Raw genomic sequence first — 23,907 nt, forward strand, 5'->3', positions numbered from 1 at the left:
AATACCAGTTGGTGTGAACTTGTTTTTCTAGCAAAATGCTTTTTTTTTTTTTTTTTTTTTTGTAATCTGAAGACAGTCAGTATGCCACTTAATATCGCAGGGTGATTATGTTGTATCCTGTTAACACCTTCTTTTGGAGTCCCTTTAATAGTCAGTCTTCTTTTTTGTTGGAAAGTGGGGATCTAATTATTGAGTAGATGTTTTTAATGTTTGATTCATATATATTTAACCCTACATGTACATTCGTTTAAAAATATGTATTAACCAACGTCAATACCTTCCTTAGAAAGTCTGATGTACTCTGTGTATCCCATCCACGTTGGAGGACTGAGAGAACTTTCTCATTGTCCTTTAATGATGGGTATATTTAATCAGTGCAGTAAGAACATTATGTCAGTTGTAATAGCACATGGTCATGAATTTGAAAAGAGAAAGCTGTTTCTGTGGAATGGGGGAACTACAAGATGGTGGAGTGGAAGAATTACGTTTGATACCATTCTTGGTTGGGAAATGAAAATAGCATTTGCTAAGCACCTAATCTGGTCCCAGTTTACATTTAACATTATCTCTGTTAGTCCTCATAGCATCCCAAGTGGCTAGGGGGGTATAATTCCAGATGAGAGAGAAAGTTGAATTGACTCATCCATAGTCACATGGTTATTTCAAAGATGGGCTCATAGTTGAAGCCAGGTCCATCTTTCTGGTTCTTACATCCAGGTGCTTTTCATAGCTCCAAGCAGCCTCCTGTTACTGTGTTTTTTTCTGTCATATTCTGCTATTTTTACACATAAAACATAGTGTAATAGCACAGAGTCAGAAAAACAGGAGCTCGTTATCTGTTTTCCTTGTAAACTTGCTGTATTGACTTTGATTTATGTATGATTTTGGAAAAAGAGAGCTAAAAGGGAAAAAGGGAGCTAAAGAATATTTTTTGGTACATTCTGATCTATGTAAGACATTAGGAGGCTTGAGAACATGCTGAAAGATAGAAATCACATCCAGTGTCAGAAATACCTAAATTTTAAAATAGTCAAATCATCATTTTTCAAAAACCCTGCAGTATACATATTGGACCAGTTAACATTTTGTAACTCTTTTGGTCTTTTCTAGTTCTTTTACACTTGTTTTATATCAAGCAATGCTTGTATTTGACTGGTAGAGTTATTGGCCATTGGGTTCATGCAAAAATACTTTGCTATATGGAAATACTAGACGTACCCACTAGGTTTTGCAAAATACCTGGATATTTTATGTATAGTTCTTTTGATGTTTACCTTCTGAGTTTAACTATTATCAGTTTGTAAACTGTATATTTTTATTTCATAAAAACTTTCTTTAACTTTTCTAAATATAATGCTAGAGAATTAAAAAAAGCGAGGACACTCTCCCTGTTCTTTGGAGTGAACATAGAAAACCGAAGCCAAGCTGGGGTTTTCATCTACAGTAATAACCGCCTGATCAAAATGCATGAGAAAGTGGGCCCACAGCTGAAACTGAAGTCCTTGTAAGTATGCTCCTGTTTTCAGAGGCACAGGCAGGACGCAGGGGTCGCAGTAAGATTCTGTCTCTGGAGCTCGATGAGTGATTAATCCTGATGGAAGCAGGTGTCATATCCTCCGTTCACCCTTCCCATCAATGTGCAGGCGTTCATCTGCCTAATTGATCATATCGGTGGAGCTGCATGCCTGTGCTAAGGAAAAGGCACACTTCGGGAAATTTGCTCAATGCATTTCCTGAGCAACTTGATGTTTCACCATTCTTTGTGCCATCTGCTTGGGTTGTTTTTATATTTTACCAATTTAAAAATAATACAAGCATAATAAAGAAATTTTAGAAAAGAAAAATCTGTAGTCTTGTCAAGCAACCCTGTTAACATTTTGTGCAGCCCCTGCACGTGTGAGTTCTTGCCAGTTACCTGCGTAAGTGTCTGTTATTAACACTCTCCAGCCTATTTGGATTCCAGACTAGTACATTCTGGTGCTTTCGCAATGGTCTGAAACTCCACAAGCTGCCTTCATGAATTGTGTTGAGTCCTGATGAGAGACCCCAGAAAAGCAGAGTCGGAAGGGATAACCATGCCCAGTAGGGTGGTTCAGGGGAACGTTGTTCATCTTGCTTCCTCACTCCCAAGGAATTAGCAATTCATTCGCTTGTTCCTTCAAGAAGCACTTACGTTGCAGTATCGTGCACCGGGCACTGTGCTAAGCTCTGCAGACAAGATAGTGAAGACCTACTGCCCTTTGCTGAGGAATGTGTAGTCCAGTCAAAGGGACGAGTATATAAATACACATACTTTATAATGTGTGGAAACAGCAAAAATGATCTTTTAAACATAAATCAGTTTACTCTCTTCCTTAAAACCCCAGTGCATGTAGAATAGCACCTGATCCCTGGTTACCATGGTCTTCCAGTGATCTGGCCTCTGCCAGGCTCTGTGAGTGCCCAGCCTATACCCACCCTCGCACTGGGTTCCCCTCACTACAGCGGGCTTCCTGTTTCTGCCTCAGGGTCTGGGCACTTGCCATTCCCTCTGCCTTGAAGCTTCTGTCCTCAGATCTTCTTACTGCTGGTCCAGCATGTCACTCAGGCACCAGTACTAAAGTCCCCTCCACAGGAAGGTCTTCCTGGACTAATTAAAATTAGCCCCTGCCATCACCCCCCTCTACTTTAGCTCTTTACATATTATAGCACCTGCTTCATTTTCCTCATACCACTTATCACCAGCTGAAATGATCTTGTTACGCTTAATGCCTGTCACCCTTCAATAGAAGAGGAACCTCATAAACAAGGACCTTGTCTTTCCTGTTCATTACTGTATTCCTAGTTCTTGGAATAGGGCCAGATCCTGAGCATGAAGGAATGAATGAATGAATATACATTAGAGGCAAGCATCATGCACAAAAAGAGCATTTAGGAGGGGCAGTAAACCAAACTGGGGGAAGTTAAGTCAGGCTTCCTGGAAGAAATGATGTCCAAACTTAGACTTACCGAATGAATGGTGAGGGGAGGGCAGGGTAAAAGGGGAAAGTGGCGAGAAACATGAGGGGCAGCAGCTCCACCCTGGGAAGGCTTGATTCGTGTGCCATGCTGGGGGCAGTGGGGAGCATCGGAAGAGCTAGACTCCAGATGCTCTTTCCTGTTTCCAGAAACAGGGCGTGTCACTAAGCAGAATGTCCCAGTTACATACGTCATGAGCTGCTAAAAATGTGAAAAGAAAATCGAGTTTATCCATCAGGCTAACAGGCAGATAATCAAGATTATCCCACTTTCTGGGATAGTCCATCCCTTACGTTCCCTTAGTAGAAGTCACTGAGCACCCCGTGGACCTCTGCAACGAGGAGGAGAGATCCAACCAGAGAGGTGAGATGAGGACGAAGAAAGGGACTCTCTGGCCAGTATCCAGAGGAACATGTCAGTTTATTGCAGCAAGGCGCCGTTGGTGATGTTTAAGGCTAAAAGGCCTTCTCTTCCCACCCAGCCTGACTCCCCGTGTATAAGTTTGGAAAAGGAGTCAAATTAATTCAGTAGTGATGTATTAAGAGATTTTGTATTATGGGACCAAATGCACCTGGGATTACCATAGATTTATGTAACAGAACAATTAAAAGTTAACTTGTTAACGTTTACACCGTCCAGCCCAAGTGAATGAATTTATTTTTTTAAAAATTGATTTCAGAAGATCAGGGTATATTTGCTTTTTCTTTTTTCTTAGCTAAATTTCACAAAATTTATGTGTGTATTTATACCCCCAGACTTGGTGCAGGTGTGGTTGGAATTGTTAATATACCCTTGGAAATCATGGAACCATCTCATAATAAGCAGGAATTTCTCAACGTCCTGGAGTATAATCATCTGCTAAAAGTCATGGGACAGTACTTGGTCCAGTACTGTAAGGACACTGGGATCAGTGAGTATTCAATAGTCATAGTAAGAGATACTTAACGGGGGATCAATTTGTGTGATTTGCTGGAATGATTGCATTGATTCAGGTAACCAGTAACCCAGAGCCCTTAAACAGCTCCTGCGTTAAGAAAGAAAGGAAAATGAGAAGGGGGCCAGTCACAGAATCTTTCCCAGAATAGTATGTGAAAAATAAAGCAGCAGATTACAAATTGCAAGGGGAGGGCAATCAGAGAGCACCATGAAGCGGCAGCTGATCCTGGAAGAAGGAGGCAGAAGTTTGCTTGAAATAAGCCAGGAAACCTCCAAGGACACTCGAAGATGCTACTGTGTGGAAGCGCATAGTCCCCCCTAGACCTGAGTAGCTCCCACGGCATTGTTATATCATGCCGTAGAATAATCATTGTTGATGTGTAAACCTTGTTTTGTATATTTAACAAGTCTTGAATATGTTAGTTCCAGAAATATTTTGATTGAAAATAACTGAAAATAATATGTTTGGAAACTTAAAGAGATAAACTTAGGTTATCTGTAAAATTTTACTTATTCAGATTACCTTACTCTCCAGAGATCCCTGAATGATGAGGTGTTATGCTGTGCATTCATTACCTAGACTTCCTTTGACTTAAGCAGGCGTAGGCCCTCATTTATGGAAGGAAATAGGCTGCTGTGTGTTTGTTCAATGATTTGCATGAAGTATGTATAATTCTTGCATATCAAAAATTATGTCTCTACCCTTGAGACAACTTAAAATCTTATTATTGCTCCACTTGAAGTTATAATTTTAGAATATTTTCTTTTATTTTGTATCTACTCTGCTCGGTCCTAAAATTGTCTCCTACCAGTCAAAGTGGAAAGAGTACAGAGACTCAGGAAAAACAAAAATAAAAGTGGGAATGAAGTGAGGGCACAGATTTCCCACCAAAGCTGGATTTTCAGGTCGTGGTCTAAAACCTACTCAGAGGGTGGTCTGTGGACCAGCAGCATCAGCACCACCTGAGAGCTTGTTAGAAATGCACAGGCCTCATTTAATACTGGATTAAAATCTGCACGTCAGCAAGATCTCCAGGTGATGTGTGTGCATGTTAAAGTTTGAGAAGTACCACTCTGAAGAGTGTATCCTTGTAATTTTTGCTTAGCATACACATAGTTTTTTCATGCATATTTTTTTCTCAGAGACATGTTTGAAGGTATCTTAAACATAGGAATGACTACATTGTTTGGCAGGGTTTGCCTGAAGGTGTAGAAACGTAAGAATACACAGAGTGAGAGAGAAATCAACATCTACTCCCTGGTCTTTAAACGTTAGCATGACATGGTACAAAAGGAAAACGTTCAGCATGTGAAAGTTGCGTAACTTCCCCCATTCTCCTCAGATTTTCTCTGAAATCTCTACTTTGTGTTGTTCATCTTTAGAATAAGTGCTTAAGTCCTCAGAAAGAGGCATTGGATTTACAGGTGTTAGGAATTATCTCATCCAGCCCACACTTACTCAGGAGAATCATACTCAGTCCAGTTTGTGGGGGGAGCTCTCCTGCCCCTTTGCCTGGCGTGTGGGTGCCCTTCCCACCATTGTACTTTCAACTCCAGGGTGTCACCTGCCAGCCTTCCCCCCATCTATGTAACTCCCTGTCTTATCTACCTAATTTTTTCAAAACTTTCTCAATGGATGTAATAAAATTCCAAACAAATAAGTTATATTTGTATTTTAATTATTACTGGTTAATAACATATTGTTTTCCTAATTCCATAATTGTCTATGAATTGATTTAGGGCTAGAAGATACTCTCACAAGGGGTGTTCCTCTAGAAGGAAGGCAGAGAGTGAAGGAAGGAGAGTGAGCATGTGTATTGCTTCACACATCTCACAACTTCATCCCCAAGACTTCATTATCGAACTGAATCAGGTGATCGAGGTCAGAATTGGGAGTCTCAGGAACTGTGCTGAGGAGATTGACTGGCAAGGTCTTTGCTTCTTCACTTGCACAGGAATAACCAAAGTTATGTAACGCTTGGCTAATACTCTGAAAGCCAGTATCACGGGGCACACAAATTTTAATGAAAAGTACTTGGGCAGATATTTTTGCCTTATAAATAAAAGATGCAATCTTTGTATTTGCTGTAAATCTGATCTGCTTCTATGGAAAATTGGGCCCTTATAAAAAATGAATCAGCAGAAAGGGAAATGGAGAGATAATGACTTTGTGTCATTTGTCAAATCTGCATTTACTTTTGGCACAGTTGGTGCTAAGAATCTCAGAAACATTTTTCTTGTCTCTGAGTCTGACCTCACCTCACTGTCTGCTACTGTGTTTTCTGAAGCTTTGTGCATCCTTACAGTAAAGCGGAAATATTAATCGTCAGCTTTTTGGAGTAGGGCGAGAAGGAGAAGGGAAAGAGAGAGAGAAACATCAACTGAGATTTGGGTTTGAACAGAAGTGATGATTGTAGAAATTTATTACTAAACTTCCAGAATGGATCAGAATATGGCTGGTGTGCTGAAACGAAATCTATAATGTAATGAGCATAACCTTTCCCAGCAGAACTCAAATCACAGAGCCTCAGGCTAGCAAGGGTGCTGAAAATAATTTAATCCAGTCACCCCTCTGGTGCTTTAATCCCCTCTACCGCATCCACCCCCGCCCCAGGCAAGTGGACTGCCATGTTAACCCCAAGTGAGGGCCTCCCAGGGAGGAAAAATTGCTACTTCTTGAGGCAGCCTGTGAATCTCTGTACAACTCTATTAGAAAATATATTTTCATATTAATCAAATCTATTTCTCACATGTTCTTTCACTCATTCACCTGTGCTAGGCAGGCAGTGTTTTAGGACTAACAAATCAGATGTGATCCATCCTCTGTGGGAATTTACAGTCTAGCAGGGCTAACAAGTTTAACAATTAGAAGTAGGATTGGTGCCCAACGGAGAAGAATGAGGCTGCAGCAGCCAGTGATCAGGAGCTCAGAGTCTGGCTGCCGGAGACACGGCCTCTCTGAAGAAGTGATATTTCCTGAAGGATGAGGAGGTGTTAGCCAGGCCAGTGTAATGCTTCCCCCTTGGGCTATGAAGGATTGGCCTAAGGCCTTTCCAAATGACAGCCCTGCTGATATTTGAAGACACGCTTTCTCTCTCCCTCCAGTCTCATTTTTCCCTAACATCCAAGTTCTTTTGCGCTTCTTCATTTGACATGTCATTAAATATATTCACCATTTTAACCTTATACTGTATAAAGTGTATCACCTAGAAACAAAAATGCCAGATCAAACTCAAATAGCCTTGAATCAAATGAGATAATCATCTCTTTAAGTTATTATAATTCTGAGACAGCCTAATATATTGACTCTCAGTAAGCACATGATTGACCCTCAGGGTTTTTATTATCAATTAAAATTCTTAACAAAATTTTTAATCTGTATTCTTATTAAGGCTTACCTCTCATATTTTTCCAGTAAATGTTTTTGGACCCTAGTATAGAATCATACTTACATTCCTATTAAATTTTATCACCTTATTAGGCCCATTCTTTCAGGTCGTCAGAACCTTTTGGGGAACCTAATGCTGACTTCCAATTAATGCACTGTTGTTCCAGAGATGTTATGTTTGGCCAATATTTTCTCTAAGATTTTGTGTAAATCCTGTTGACCAGGCCAGGGAAATCAAGCACATGGCCCTCCACTGATGACCTCCAGTGAGGTAGGTCGACACTGGGTGAGGACAGTTAATCACAAATCTTCCTAATTACGCCATCACTTAACTCCTGTCTACTTCTCAGTTTGTATATAATTTTGAAAGTGAGGGATAATATTTGTTAGATTAGTAATTCCTTTAAAAATATAGACAGTGCTTTATGTCTTAGGCAGCTTGGGCTGCTGTCACAAAATACCATGAACTTGGCAGTTTGTGAACGACGTAAATGTATTTCTTACAGTTCTGGAGGCTGGAAGTCCAAGGTTAGGGTGCCAGTATGGTCCGGTTCTGGTGAGCCCCCTCTTCTGGTTTGCAGACCTACAGATGGTGACATCCTCTTGTTTCTTCATATGGTGTGAAGAGAGTGAGCTAGCTCTCTGTCTCTTCTTACCAGGGTACTAATCCCATTCATGAGGGCTCCACTTTCATGGCCTAATTACCTCCCGAAGGCACCACCTCCTAACAACATCACACCGGGAATTAGGTTTCAACATAAGAATTTGGGGGGGGACACAGATGTTCAGTTCATAACACTCTAGTAGCTGGATATAGCTAGCTGCTCACAACAAAATACTGTTTTCCTTTTGATGCACTTTAGTGTCTAAGATCTCAGGAAGGCACTACAAGAAAAATTAAATACTCCATTTCTCTTAGGGATGCACACTGAGTGAGGAGGCCTATGTAAATATTAAAAGGTAAGACTCTGAGACAAGTTTATATGAAGATGTAGGCCAAGAAGCAATTCATGTCTTTTTTTATTTAGTTTTTGACGTTACGGATTTTATGTATTTTATTTTGAAAATATTGTATTTTCAACATTATATCTCATGTTTTATTTTTAAATTTTTTATTATGGTGTTATGGGCTAAATTATATCTCCCCAGAAGTCATGTGTTCTAGTCCTAACCCCCAGGACCTCAGAATGTGATGGTATTTGGAGACAGGACCTTTAAAGAATTGAGGCCATTAGGGTGAGCTTAATCCAGTCTTACTCATGTGCTTATAAGATGAAATTTGGGCACACAAAGAGACACCAGGGGTGGGTGTGCACAGAGAAAAGAACATGTGAGGACACGGCAAGAAGGTGACCATCTGCAAGGCAAGGAGAGAGGCCTCACAAGAAACCGAACCTGCCAACACCTTGATCTTGGACTTCCAGACTTCCAGACTTCAGAACCGTGAGAAAATACATATCTGTCATTTAAGCCCCTCAGAGTGTGGTATTTTGTTATGCAGCCCTGGCAAACATATATAGATGGGAAATTGTAAATCAGGCACAATTAAAGAGAACATTGTAATGAAACCTATGAAGCCATCACCCAACCTCAACAATTATCAAGTCCTGGACAGACTGGTTTCATTTATACTCCTGCCTACTCCCCCGCAACTGCATTATGAAGGAAAGTCCAGACACCATATAATTATATTCATACATGTTTTAGCATGTATTTCTAAGAGAAAGAACTCTGTTTAAAAACATGATCACAGTACAAATAACACACCAAAGATAATCAATACTTCTTTAATACCATAAAAGATCTAGTCTATTGTTTAAATTTCTGATTATTTCCGTCTCACAGTATAACCCTAGCCCCTCCCCCCATCTGCATATTTCTCTTTTTCCTTGCAGTTTATTTGTACGAAAAACTGGGTCGCTTGCCTTGTAGTTTTCACACAATCTAAATTTTGCTCACTGCGGTACTGGGTGTAGTTTAACAGCTTCTTCCATTCTGTTAGTTTTTCTGTACAGTATTGGAATCTAGCAGTTTGACCGATTTCAGATATGGTTTTTTTCGTCAGGATGCTTCACAGGTGGTGGTGTGTTCTTCCATCAGGAGGCATAGACTATTCTATCGTCTCTCTTCTAATGATATTAACAGTTAATGGTCAATGCTGAGATCCCTTAGGAGTTCCAAAATCTTATACTCTAATTCTCTTATATTTTCATCATTTATCAGCTCTAATACTTCTATAAGGAAAAACTTCGTTTCGTCTCCCATTTGTTTCCCCATGGTGGTTGGTAATTTTACTGTTTGTGTGAAGCAGGAGTAGAACTCTGTACTGCTTAGCAAATTGCACTGGATAAAAACTTGATGTGAGAAGAACTAGAGATAAAATTAAAACATTAAAAACTGGTATAGACATTTTGCCTAACTGATTTATATGGCATAAATCAGTACTCTGTTTGAAATTGTTACTTCGTGCCAGCTCCCACCAAATAGCGGGATGGCTCAGGAGTTCCTTGGATTAACTTCTCTTTTTCAAAAATAATCACATACTTAGATTTTATCCATTTATACTGCTTTCACCTGATAATTGAAATTATCACCAGTGACGGCACTTACGCTTCCTTTCCTTTTCTGCCTGTACTTGTATTATATTCATGATAATGACATTTTTTTACATCTACAGTGAAGTTTCTTGCTAAAATGTCTCAGAGGATCTCACCTACCTTGCAGATAAAATACTCAGAAGCCTAGCACCCTTCTTTTGTCTGGGATTAAATATACTTTGATTCTTACAGTTTCAGTTTTCCCTGCCTGACCCAGAAGCAAGACCTCAAAGCACTCTTCGTTTTTACTCTGCTTATGTGTCCCTTAGTAAGAAGAGTAAGTTGTATTCAATGACTCTGAATTTAAAATGATGCAATCAAAATTAAACATAAGTTGTATTCACAAAAAAAAAAAATTAGAATCTTTAGACTTTTGAGAACATGGAGTCGGTCAGTGGGCTTGTGTATGTCCGAGTCAAGTAAGGAGCGTCCTGGTAGAAAGGTAAGCTGTGCTAACCCAGGGACTGAGAAGACTGAGACGGCTGAGTGGGCTGTTGCCCATGATCATACAGAACTCTTTATGAAAATGCTGCAGCTTGGATTATTATGTTTAATTTTGATTTCCACATTTTAGAGAGAATTGGAAAAACTGGTGTATACCAAAGAATAGCAATGACAACGACTAAATGAAAACATATTGTAAAAAAGAGAAAAAAGCTATCTCTTCCTGGGGAAAGGACCAGAAGAAGAGTAAAAGTTATTTCTTCCCGAGGAAATAACCAGAGGAGCCCTAACATTCCTTGGTTTTGTTTTTGAAGGTTTCTCATCGTGAGGTCTCCGACCCTTCTCCTTCTAGTCTCTGGTGCAAGGAATGACATGGTACGAGCTGGGAGCCTGGAAGCCCAGGGGAACATCGGAGTATGGCTAGGTGTCCTTGAATTCATGTCTACCAATAATGGTCCAAAATGGCATTATGCCTCATGCGTACATATGCTACAGCATTTCAAATATGTATAGATGTAGTTTTGGGCAGTAAAATGTAAAATCACACAAATGCGTCATTAAATTCATAGTTTATTTTTTTGGTCGTCATGTATTTTCTCAGGTTCAAAGGTGGTGGTTCTGAAATTTTTTTTTCAGCTTAAGGAAGCTCTCTTGGGAAACTACTGATATAGAATGAGAGAAAATCATGCTCCATTGGCAGGTGAGGTAATGAAGTTGACCTTTAGGGCGAGTTGGACCAAATCTGCAGATTCCCAGAGTTTGGTCTGGAGCCTACTATGCTCACGCTAGAGTTGAGAAGTGAAGACATTCTGACTGCAGCGCCACCTACTTCTGCCATTGACTGTACCCATAATGTGAGACTGGTCCATCCCCACTCTGCCACACCCAGGAGCCAAGAAGAATGGGGCTGCAAGCACCTCCACTGAAGACATCTTACCTTGCTTTCCTTCAATTCAGATAGAGCCCTTTGGGAAGTGATTATATAGGACCTCGCTTATCTCACATGCACTACAGACTCTAAGTCATCATGGCGGCTCTTCCTAAGTGGCGATTGGCCTCATGGTCCTTCTCAAGAGCACACAGGAATCACTACCAACTGATTTGAGTCGGCATGTCACTTGAAACCAGTTTACTGTCCCTAATGCAGAGATTCCATCAGTAATGTAGATGGTAAATGATCGCACCATGGATCAGCTTAGGAAGGAGTGGCCTGATGTCTGGCTTAGCTAAGAACGAGAGGGGTGGTGACAAACGGCAACATTCAACAGAGGAGGCGGCGTGATTTACAGCCCCCGAGAATGGATATGTAATTTCTATCTCAGGAGATCTTTAAAAATAGAATATAATCATCTACGTAGGCACAGAACTACTTGAAGGCAGGGGCCTGATTTAAATACCTTCTCCGTCTTAGTATTTTCCTGGTGCTTTGATTTCATAAACTGTTTTAGACTTCCTTATTGTAATTGAAACCTTCAGTTTGGTATTTTATTACTGAATTTTATTACTTCTCCCTTGGCTAATTGATTCCCTGGATGTCCTTGTACCTTCTATAAACAGATATGAAAAGGACATCTGGGAGGGTGTTACTTTGCTCCTATTTTTAAGAGGCAAAATCTAACCATTTGAACTGTTCTTTTAGTTACTGATTTTGGGCAATTTTTAGTAAGTTATACAGTAGTTACCATTGTTTTATCTTAGTTTTTAAGAGGCTCCTGAAAAATTAATCAGATTAATTTAAACATTAAGAATCTTCTGAATAAAGTACTCCATACGTAGCTGGCAGTAAATTACATTTTCACAGTTTTACTCAGATACTTGTTCTAGAAATTAGGACTTTAATTCTCTGCATTAATCGCTGATTTTTCTGCTAATTTAACAGACTTGCTGATTATTCAAACAAAAGTCTCAAGATATGTATTCCTTTATAGTTTTGAATATTACCTGTTTGCTTGCAGCCATTTCCTACTTACAAAAGTACACTGAATTTTTAAAGCAGAGTACATTGAGAATGTTAATAATTTTGGAATTAATAAATTTTGCATTATCTACATAGCTTTCTTCATAGGTGAGTGGAAATATTTAAGATGTAAAAAATCAAGTACTTTTTCATGTTTTGAAATTTCACTTCTTTGCTCTTAATTGACTTCTGGATGAAAGGGCAATTTAAAAACCTTCATTAAGACACATTAACAACAGCATCAGTTATTAAAACCATATGTTAAAAATATCCATAATTATATACCACTCCATAGTGATGGCCAACCTAATATAATGAATTATTATTATTATTGATTTTACTATTTCTTGCCAGACTAGGATAGATAAGAATCTTTTCAGCTTTATTGGGGTGTGGTTGACAAAAATATGTATACATACTTAAAGTATATAACATGATTTGATATATATACACATCGTGAAATATTTACCACAATTAGTTAATTAGCATATCAATCACCTCACCTAGTTACCTTTTCACTTGTGTGTGGGTGAGAATGCTTAAGATTTGCTTTCTTAGCAACTTTCAAGTATACAATAAAGTATTCTTAACTATAGTCACCATGCTGTACGTTAGATCTTCAGAACTTAAGCACCTTATAAATGAGACTTTGCACCCTTTTACCAACTTCTCCCCATTTCCCTTCCCTCAGCCACTGACAACCACCATTCAGTTTCTGTTTCTATGAGTTAAACATTATTTTTTTTTTTTAGATTTCACCATGTAGATGTGATATCATACACTATTTGTCTTTGGCTTATTTCACTTAGCATAACTATGGCTGAAAAAAATACATATATCACATTTTCTTTATCCATTCAGCTACAACAGACGCCTAGGTTGTTTCCATATCTTGGCTATTGTAAATAATGCTGCAATGAACATGGGAGTGTAGCTATCTCTTTAAGATACTGATTTCCTTTTCTTCAGATATGTACCGAGAAGTAGGATCTCTGGATCGTATAGTAGTTCTATTTTTAATTTTTTGAGGAACCTCCTTACTGTTTTCCGTAATGGTTGTGCCAGTTTACCTTCCCGCCAGCAGTGCACAAGGGTTCCCTTTTCTCCACATCCTAACGCTCATCTCTTCTCTTTTTGATAATAGCCAGCCTAACAAGCGTGAGGTGATATCTCATTGTGATTTTGACTTGCATTTCCTTGATAATTAGTGATGTTTAGCACCTTTTCATGTACCTGTTGGCCATTTATATGCCTTTTTTTGGAAAATTGTTTATTCAGATCCTTTGCCCATTTTTTAATCAGAGTATTTTGGTTTTTTGCTATTGAATTGTATGAGTTCCTTGTATATTTTAGATATTAACCCTTTATCACCCCTTATCAGATATATGGTTTGCAAATATTTTCTCCCATTCTGTATGTTCCCTTTTCATTTTGTTGATGGTTTCCTTTGCTGTGCAGACGCTTTTCAGTTTGATTTGGTTCCACTTGGTTCTTTTTCTTCGTCCTTTTTTCTTTTTTGCTTTTGTTGTTATATCCAAAAAATCGTTTCCCAGACCAATGTCAGGAAACTTTTTCCCTGTTTTTTTCTAGGAGTTTTATGGTTTCAGGTCCTACATTTAAGCCTTTATGCATTTCAAGTTGATTTTTATGAGTGGTGTAAGATAGGGTCCAGTTTCCTTCTTCTGCATGTGGATATTCAAATTTCCCAGCACCATTTATTGCAGAGACCATCCTTTCCCCCATGTGTGTTCTTAGTGCTCTTGTTCGAGATTAGTTGGCCATATATGTGTGAGTTTATTTCTGAGATTTCTATTCTGTTCCATTTGTCTGTGTGTCTGTTTTTATGCCAGTGCTATACTGTTTATTTTTTTTGGTGAGGAAGATTCACACTGAACTAATATCCATTGCCAATCTTCCTCTTTTTGCTTGAGGAAGAATGTCACTGAGCTAACATCTGTCAGTCTTCCTCTATTTTGTATGTAGGACACTGCCACAGCATGGCTTGCTGAGCAGTGTGTAGGACTGCGTCTGGGATCTGAACATGTGGAACCCCAGGCCTCCGAAGCAAAGCACATGAACTTAACCACTATGCCACCCAGTCAGCCGCTATACTGTTTTGATTACTGTAGCTTTGTAATATACTTTGAAATCAGGAAGTGTGATGCCTCTAGCTTTGTTACTCTTTCTCAAGATTGCTTTAGCTATTCAGGGTCTTTTGTGGTTCCATATGAATTTTGGGATTGTTTTTTATACTTCTGTGAAAAATGTCATATGAATTTTTCCTAATTTTCGTAGGAATTGCATTGACTCTGTAGATTGGTTTGAGTGGTATGGACATTTAAAAAATAGTAATTTTTATAATCCAAGAACGCAGAGTATCTTTCCATTTATTTGTGTCATCTTCAGTTTCTTTCATCAGCGTCTTGCAGTTTTCAGTGTATAGATCTTTCACCTCCTTGGTTAAATTTAGTCCTAAGTATTTTATTGTTTTTGATGCCATTGTGAATAATATTGCTTTCTTAATTTTTCTTTCAGATAGGTTGTAGTTAGTGTACAGAAATGCAACAGATTGTTGTATGTTGATTTTGCATCCTGCAACTTTACTGAATTTGTTGATTAGTTCTAACAGTTTTTTGGTGGAGTCTTTATGTTTACCATATATAAAATATCATGTCATCTGAAAGCAGAGAAAATTTTACTCCTTCCTTGCTGATTTGGATGGCCTTTATTTCTTTTCCATACCTAATTGCTCTGGCTAGGACTTCTAATGGTATGCTGAATAGAAGTGGCAAGAGTGGACATCCTTGTCTTGTTCCTGATCTCGAAGAAAAGCTTTTAACTTTTCACCATTGAGTGTGATGTTAGCTGTGAGCTTATCATATATGGCCTTTATTATGTTGGGGTACCTTCCTTCTATACGTAATTTGTTGAGAGTTTTATCATGAAAGGTTGTTGAATTTTATCAAATGCTCTTTCTGCATCTATTGAGATGATCATATGATTTTTATCCTTCATTCCACTAATGTGTTGTATCACATTTGTTGATTTGTATGTGTCGAACCATGCTTCCATCCAGGGATAAATCCCACTGATCATAGTATATCATCTTTTTATTATGCTGTTAATTTGGTCTGCTTCTATTTTGTTGAGGCTTTTTGCATGTATGTTCATCAGTGATATTAGTCTGTACTTTTCCTTTCTTGTAGTGTCCTTATCTGGTTTTGGAATCAGGGTAATGCTGGCCTTGTAAAATGAGTTTGGAAGTATGCCCTCCTCTCAAGTTTTTTGGAAGAGTTTGAGAAAGATAGACATTAATTCTTCCTTAAATGTTTGATAGAATTCACCAGTGAAGTGTCTGGTCCTGGGCTTTTATTTGTTGGGAGACTTTTGATTACTGATTCAATCTCCTTACTAGTTATAGTTTTTTCAGATTTTCTATTCATAAGTCAGTCTTGGAAGTTTGTGTGTTTCTAGGAATTTACCCATTTCCTCTAGGTTATACAATTTGTTAGCATATAATTGTTCCTAGTAGTCTCGTATGATCCTTTGTATTTCTGCAGTGTCAGTTGTGATGTCTCCTTTCGTTTCTGATTTTATTTTTTTGAATCTTCACTATTTCTTTCTTAGTCTGGTTAAGAATTTGTCAATCTTGTTTATCTTCTCAAAAAGCAGCTCTTAGTTTCATTAACCTCTTCTATTGTTTTTCTATTCTATGTTTCATTTGTTTCTGCTCTGAACTTTGCTATTTCATTCCTTCTGCTAACTTTGGGTTTAGTTTATTCTTCTTTTTCTAGTTTCTTGAGGTGTAAAAAGTAGGTTGTTTATTTGAGATCTTTCTTGTTTCTTTTCGTTCGTCGTCTTCTTTTTTTTTTTTTTTTTTGATGAGGAAGATTGGCCCTGAGCTAACATCTGTTGCCAGTCTTCCTCTATTTTATATGTGGGATGCCACCGCAGCATGACTTGATGAGTGCTGTGTAGGTCTGCACCTGGGATCTGAACCTGTGAGCCCCAGGCTGCCGAAGTGGAGTGTGCAAACTTCACTACGCCGCTGGGCTGGCCCCAAGATCTTTCTTGTTTCTTAATGTAATTGTTTATCACTGTGAACTTTGCTCTTAGAACTACTTTTGTTGCATCCGGTAGGTTTTGGGTGCTGTGTTTCCATTTTCATTTATCTTAATGTATTTTTAAATTTCCCTTTTGATTTCTTCTTTGACCCGTCGGTTGTTCAGAAGCGTGTTGTTTACTTTCCATGTATTTGTGAATTTCCATCTTTTCTCCTGTTACTAATTTTTAATTTTATACCATTATGGTTAGAAAAGATACTTGATATGGTTTCAGTCTTTGTAAATTTGTTAAGGCTTGTTTTGTCACCTAACGTATGATCTGTCCTGGAGAATGCTTCCTGTGCATTTGAGAAGAGTGTATATTCTGCTGCTGGTGGATGAAATATTGAGTGAATGTCTTTCAGGTCCATTTGATCTAAAGTATGGCAAGTCCATTATTTCCTTATGATTTTCTCTCTGGATGATCTATTCATTATTGAAAGTGGAGTAATGAAGTCCCCTACTATCATTGCATTACTGGCTATTTCTGCCTTGAGATCTGTTAATATTTGCTTAATGTATTTTGCTAAAATGTTATTTTATTTTATTTTTTTTCTTTTTCTCCCCAAATCCCCTTAGTACATAGTTGCATAGTTTAGTTGTGGGTCCTTCTAGTTGTGGCATGTGGGATGCCACCTCAGCAAGGCCTGATGAGCTGTGCCATGTCCATGCCCAGGATCCAAACTGTCGAAACCCTGGGCTGCCGAAGCAGAACGCATGCACTTCACCACTCGGCCACAGGGCCAGCCTCTAAAATGTTATTTTAGATAAAAATATTAAATATATTTATCTGATGTTAGGTATATATATATATATATTTATAATTGTTATATCTTCCTGATGAATTGACACCTTTATCATTATATAATGACCTTCTTTGTCTCTTGTTACGTTTTTGACTTCAGTGTATTTTGTCTAAGTATAGCTACTCCTGCTCTCTTTTGGTTTCCATTTGCATGGAAATTCTTTTTCTCTCCCTTCACTTTTGAACTTATGTGTGTCCGTAAAACTGGAGTGAGTCCCTTGTAGGCAGCATATAGTTAGTCTTATGTTTTATTCATTCAGCTACTTTGTCCTTTTTATTTTATTATTTTTGGTGAGGAAGATTCACCCTGAGCTGATATACATTGTCAATCTTCCTCTTTTTTTTTGTTGCTTGAAGATTAGCCCTGAGCTAACATCTGTGCCAGTCTTCCTCCACTTTGTATGTGGGATGCCACCACGGCATGGTTGATGAGCGGAGAAGGTCAGCCCCCAGGATCCAAACCCGTGAACCCGGGCCGCTGAAGCAGAGTACACAGAACTTTAACCACTCGGCCACAGGGCTGGCCTCACTCTGTCTTTTGATTGGAGAACTTAGTCCATTTACATTTAAAGTAATTATTGATAGACAAGGACTTATTGCCATCCTGTTAATTGTTTTCTGGCTGCTTTGCAGTTCCTTTGTTTCTTTCTTCCTCTCTTGCTGTCTTTCTTTGTGATACGATGATTTTCCATGGTGATGTGCTTTGAATCCTCTCTATTTATCTTTTGTGTATCTCCTGTAGGTTTTTGCTTTGTGGTTACCATGAGGCTTACATAATACGCCTTCCGGTTATTACAGTTTATTTTAAGCTTATAACAACTTCAGTTGCATACAAAAACTCTACCTTTTTACTCCCTCCGCCCACACACATCTTATGTATTTATTTAACAATTTATGTGTTTTTGTATTGTATATTCATCAAGAAATTATTGTAGCTATAGTTCTGCTCACTACTTTTGCCTTCTAATGTTTATACTAGGGTTGAGTGATCTGTATGCCACCATTACAGTGTTCGAGTATTCTGAATTTGACTATATACTTACCTGTACTAGTGAGTGTTATATTTTCATATTTTTAAGTTATTCATTAGTGTCCTTTCATTTCAACTTGAAGAGCTCCCTTTAGTATTTCTTGTAAGGCAGATCTAATGGTAGTAAACTCCCTCAGTGTGTGTTTGTTTGGGAAATTCTTTATCCTTCATTCCTGAGGGACAGCTTGGCAGGTTTTTTTTTCTTTCAGCACTTTGATTATATCTTCCTACAGTCTCCTGTCTTGCAAGGTTTCTGCTGAAAAATTCATGGACAGACTTATGGGGGTTCCCTTTATGCTAGGAATTTTTTTGTAGGGTTGCTGTATCAATCTCTACAGACTGAGTAACATATAAGCGAAAATAGAAACTGACATGATATGTTTCCTCGCAATGCCATCCCTCTGGCCAACTTACTTATCCAGTTGCTGAAGCATCTACCTAGTCTTCAGGATCCACTCCGTGGAAATTTGTTTTAATAACACATTCAAGTTGTGTACGTTGGAGTAGCTTTTCTCTGAAGAAAAAATGGTGAAATTCTGTTGGCAGTTAGGAAAGGCATTTCTGACCACCTGAATAAAAAACTCTGGTTGTTTTCTTTATCCTGCTATCTGCCTTGAATAGTATAATATCTTGTATCAGTCCTGGTCATTAGATGTTTTGGCTACTGAGTGTTCTCACTTCTGCCTTCGATAGCCAGTAATTCTTTAGTAGTATTTAGTCCTGTAAGTAAACATTAAGCTCTGTGTGTCAGCTATTGAAAACGAGATCCTAAGCGTAGCCACTATCTTCAAGGATTTCACTATCCAAGGGGAAAAATAGGCATAAAGTGAACTAAAGAGTAATATGTAGGTGTTACAAGAGTGGCGTAACCACACAGCAGGTATCACCCTGCCCTCGAGGGGTGTGTGCTTATGTTTCTAATATCCTATTAGTTTTACCACTCTTAAAATGTTTGTGTTGGGGTTCATGGTTGATATCCGTTTTATAAATTAGCTGTGTTGTGTTAACTGTGTTTACTTAATGTTTTCAGGGAGAGACATTATTTCACTTTCATTTTATCCCAAACAACACATTAACGAGGTATTTTATCAAGAGTAGCACAGTATCTTTTGAGGGCTTGCTCGGTACAAGATGCTGAGCTGTGTGTTGCGGGCCTACAGGGTCATAAAGCACAGCTCCTTCTTTGAAAAGGTACAGTCTTCTCAAGGAAGTAACATTTAGAGGACAAGTACGATACAGTTACAACTTAAATTTCTGCAGGACGCTATGGTGTTTAATATGCCTTCACGTTTATTCTTTATGATAACCCGCTAAGGCAGGTTACTGTAAACATTTGCTTTATGGATAAGAAAAGTTAGTGGCTTCCCACAATTACACAACTGGTGTGGCACAGACAGACCTCAAAGCCACCCAACTTTAACCTACAGCACCTCCTGCCTTGACATTGTAAGAACTGAGTAGTTCATTTGGAAATCAGAGAACAAGCCCTCACAAGCCCCGTCCAGACACCAAAGAGGATATCAGGATCTGGTGTGCCGCGAAGAAGTGGGCTGCGCTGGGCCAAGACCAGATGCTGAGAAAGGGCAAAAGACTGAACGTCTGAGTTGAGAAAAGCCCAAGAAACAGAATCCAAAGGGAAATTTGAGGGGAGAGCTGTTAGGGATTTTGTGAGGAGACCCGGGAGTTTGTGAGGGCAGCTTTCAGCCCACCCGGGGGCGAAGCCCCATTTGAAGGCCGAGTCCCTCCCCTGTGGTCTTCAAGGCACCCAGCGTTCTGACCCAAAGCTTTAACAGGAGGAGGAAGGTGGGAGGATATTTACTTGTATTTCACGTGGATTACAGTCATACGTGGATGTAGGCCCGGCTGTATTTCATATGTTTTATTTCTGAGATTTATATTTTAGAACCTCACTTCTTGAACTTTATACGTTGATGAAATGTTCTATATCTGCTACATTTCCACATGCGGCTAGTGGTTACCCCCTTGGACAGAATGGTAAACATAGATTGTTTTTTAAAAAAAAATATTTTTTTTTAAAGATTTTTTTATTTTTATTTTTTTCCTTTTTCTCCCCAAAGCCCCCCAGTACGTAGTTGTACATTCTTCGTTATGGGTCCTTTTAGTTGTGGCATGTGGGATGCTGCCTCAGCGTGGTTTGATGAGCAGTGCCATGTCCGCGCCCAGGATTCGAACCAACGAAACACTGGGCCGCCTGCAGCGGAGCACGCGAACTTAACCACTCGGCCACGGGGCCAGCCCCTAAAAAAATATTTTTAATGTAATGCATGCACATGTAAAAAATATTCAAGTAAAAAATGAAAAGTGAAAGTGTCTTCTCCTGCCTTCCTCTCAGCCTCGCTCCCTTTCTCCAGTGGCATCCACTATTAAAACTTTCTTTGGTATCCTTTTGGGAAAGAAGTGTGTACATCAAAATTTCATATGTATATGCTTTTTATAAGTTACAAAAATTGCTTGTGCTAGTTATGCTGTTTTACATCTTTTTGTTGTTAGAACTCTATCTTGGATGTCTTGATGCAACAATACATTTAGCTCTAACTCCCTGTTTTAAAGGATGTCTAGTGTTCCCTTGTTTGGAAATGGAATTTATCAATTCCCTATTCTAAACTTTTAAGTTGTTTCTATTTTTTTTTTTTTTTTTTTTTTGCTATTCAAACAGTGCTGTGAGATATCTAGCCATTGTTTTGTATGTTTGCAGGGAAGATTCCTAGCATTTCAATTTGCTGGATTAAAGGATAGGAACACAGCCTCCTCAAGAGGACTCCTTAATGGTCCTCCATGACAAGGGGTGTTTCTAAGCAAGGAGGGAGCAGAGAATCTGATGTGAGGGTAGGACAGAAACAATAAAGACTGGAACTAAAGGGAACCAGAGACGAAATAAAGGTGAAGAAACGCTGGCTGTGAGACAAGATGATAAATATTTGTATCAGTAGTCCTAAAGGTGGCCTTTAAGTTTAATCAGTACTGTCCTTCCTAGGAGTATTTAAGAAAAAATTTTAAATGTCAGTGTATTTTATCATAATGATAAAAGTATGTATATATTTTTATAACTGCTGTTGTGTTTAGTTTTATTATAAAGATATTGCATATTTATTATATGTAGTTTAGAAAATGCAAGAAAGTATAAAGCAGAAAAATTTCACCCATACTCAGAGAAACCAATATGAATATTTTAATCTATTTCTGTATATGCATTAGTTTTTGCATAGTTGAGATCATAGTGTATATACATGAGTTTATATCCAGACTTTCCTTTGCTTACCGTCTTGATCTCAGTGATTTTATTCACTTTCGTTATTCTTTGCCTGCTTTCTTTTACAGGTAATAGAAATCTAACATTGTTTTGGAATGAATTTGGATGCCAGAATAACAAGGACATGGAGAAATCTTTGGATTCTATTCAGTGTCAAAGAAGGCAAGCCATGGCCATCCCATTCATCATTCAGTGTGGTGAGTGTCGAATTGCATTCTAAGCAGCAAACATTTAATGAGTTCCTAACATGCATGTCATTGTTTTAAAAAATGGGGCAGGAGGGAGACAAAGCTGGGTAAGACAGAGTTCTTGCTTTCAAAGAGGTTAGAGTCTAGGAGAGATGGTGAGATAAGTTTGTAAATAATTGTAATAGAGATGAACATAAATTAAATGATGTAGAGGCCGGCCCGGTGGTGCAGCGGCTAAGTTCACATGCACTGCTTCAGTGGCCCAGGGTTCGCTGGTTTGGATCCCGGGTGCAGACCTAGCACTGCTTATCAAGCCGTGCTGAGGCGGCATCCCACATATAAAGTAGAGGAAGATGGGCACAGATGTTGGCTCAGGGCCACTCTTCCTCAGCAAAAAGAGGAGGATTGGCGGCAGATGTTAACTCAGGGCTAATCTTCCTCAAAAAAAAATAAAAAAGATGTAACACAGGCATAAAGTTCTTTGAGGATTAGCAAAGAAAGGGAGGAGGAGGAAGTTGAGGCAAGGCTTCATGACAGAGGTGGCCTTCGTCATGGTCTTTAAAATAGGATTTTGATAGGCAGAGATGTAGTGGGAGATGTGTGTTAATATCAAGTGTACACTTCAGCTAAAATTTTTGTTGTAGAATAATAGAAACTGTCATCTTTCTATTTTAATACCTTGCACTGTGTTCAATATGTAGGTAGATACTTAGTAATTGACTATTAAATGAATGATGAATAAATAATAAAAGACAGAAATATTATGTTGAGTAAACATGTTAAAGGGCCTTGAAAGCCAGGATAAGGAGTTTTTGTTGTGATAAGCAATGGAGAGGCAGTGGGAGTTTTCCAGTAGGAGAATGACTTCTTTGAAGCATTGAGCACTTACTGTGTGCCTCTGTTACGTCTTCTGCCCACTCTGCCAAGGGTTAGAGAATTGCAGACACTCTGCTCTCTGCAAGGAATCTGCCGTCCAGCGATGAAGGCAGACAAGCAAGCACATGGTGGTATGTGAAATGCTGGAGTTATTCATACAGTGCTGGGGACACCTCCCCAAGCTTGGGCCCAGGCTGGTCAAAGAGGTCCTGACCAGTTGGGTGTAGCTTGTAGTAAGGTGCCTTGGTAGCTCAGGGAAGGCTGGTTTGGAGGAGGGCTAGAGCCGAGGTTGGGGCCAGACCTCTGAGGAGAGTACTGGCGTATTCCAGGATCAGATGAGAAAATGTAAATGTCTGAGTAAAGGCGTGGCAGTGGGATTTAAGAGGAGTGTCCATGACAGATATTTAGAAGATAAAGTTGAGGAAATCAATGACTGTATGCCCCAACTTATTGGGTGAAAGTAGTAATGGCTAAAAATTACTGTGTGTTTTTGATGTGTGCAAGGTACTGCCAGAATCCAATCTCCAGTACCTGAGAGCAGGATGAAATCGGGCAAATTCCTTGGTTTCTCGAAGCCTCAGTGTCCTTATTTATAAAATGAGGTTAGCATTTGTAGCTCCTTCATCCAGTTTTGTGAAAATAAAATGAATTAACATATGTAAAGTTTACTGAGTGCTTAGGATAGTGTATTACAGTTCTCCAGAGAAACAGAACCTGTGGGATAGATAGATAGATGTTTATTTATTTTTTTATAAGAAATTGGCTCACATGATTGTGGAGACTGACAAGTCCCAAGATCTCAGTCAGCAAGCTGGGGACCAGGAGAGCCAGTGGTCAATTCCACTTTGAGTCTGAAGGCCTGAGAACCAGAAGACCCATGGTACAGTTTCAGTCTGAATGTTGGCAGGCTCCACATGCAGGAAGACCTGATGTTTTAGTTTGAGTCTGAAGGCAGGGAAATACTGATGTTCCAGCTCAAGGCAGTCAGGAAGGAGAAGGTCCTTTTTACGTGCAAAAGGATCAGCCTTTTTGTTCTATTCAGGCCTTCAACTGATGGGATAAGGCCCACCCACACTGGGGAGGGCAGTCTGCTTCACTAAGTCCGCTGATTCAAATGTTAATCTCATCCAGAACACCTTCACAGACACACTCTGAGTACTGTTTCACCAAATATCTGGGCACCCCATGGCCCAGTCAAATTGATGCATAAAATTACCATCACAGATAATGTCTAGTGATGTTGGCATTTATCATGATTATTATGTCATTTAATCCTCAGTAACTCTTTTAGGTAAGTACTAATCTTAATCTCTTT

The 23,907-nt window shown here is 38.9% G+C and overlaps 1 protein-coding gene across 1 annotated transcript in view; it reads left to right on the forward strand.

Moving 5' to 3' along the window:
- MORC1 (MORC family CW-type zinc finger 1) overlaps positions 1 to 23,907 on the forward strand; it is a 168,046-nt gene that overhangs the window by 66,035 nt on the left and 78,104 nt on the right. The window contains exons 13-15 of the mRNA XM_023623810.2: positions 1,361 to 1,504; positions 3,753 to 3,907; positions 21,597 to 21,725. Of these exons, the coding sequence (XP_023479578.1) occupies positions 1,361 to 1,504; positions 3,753 to 3,907; positions 21,597 to 21,725 (428 nt within the window). The remainder of the gene's footprint in view (positions 1 to 1,360; positions 1,505 to 3,752; positions 3,908 to 21,596; positions 21,726 to 23,907) is intronic.

The sequence above is a fragment of the Equus caballus genome, chromosome 19 (assembly GCF_041296265.1).
Source record: "Equus caballus isolate H_3958 breed thoroughbred chromosome 19, TB-T2T, whole genome shotgun sequence".
Taxonomy (NCBI): domain Eukaryota; kingdom Metazoa; phylum Chordata; class Mammalia; order Perissodactyla; family Equidae; genus Equus; species Equus caballus.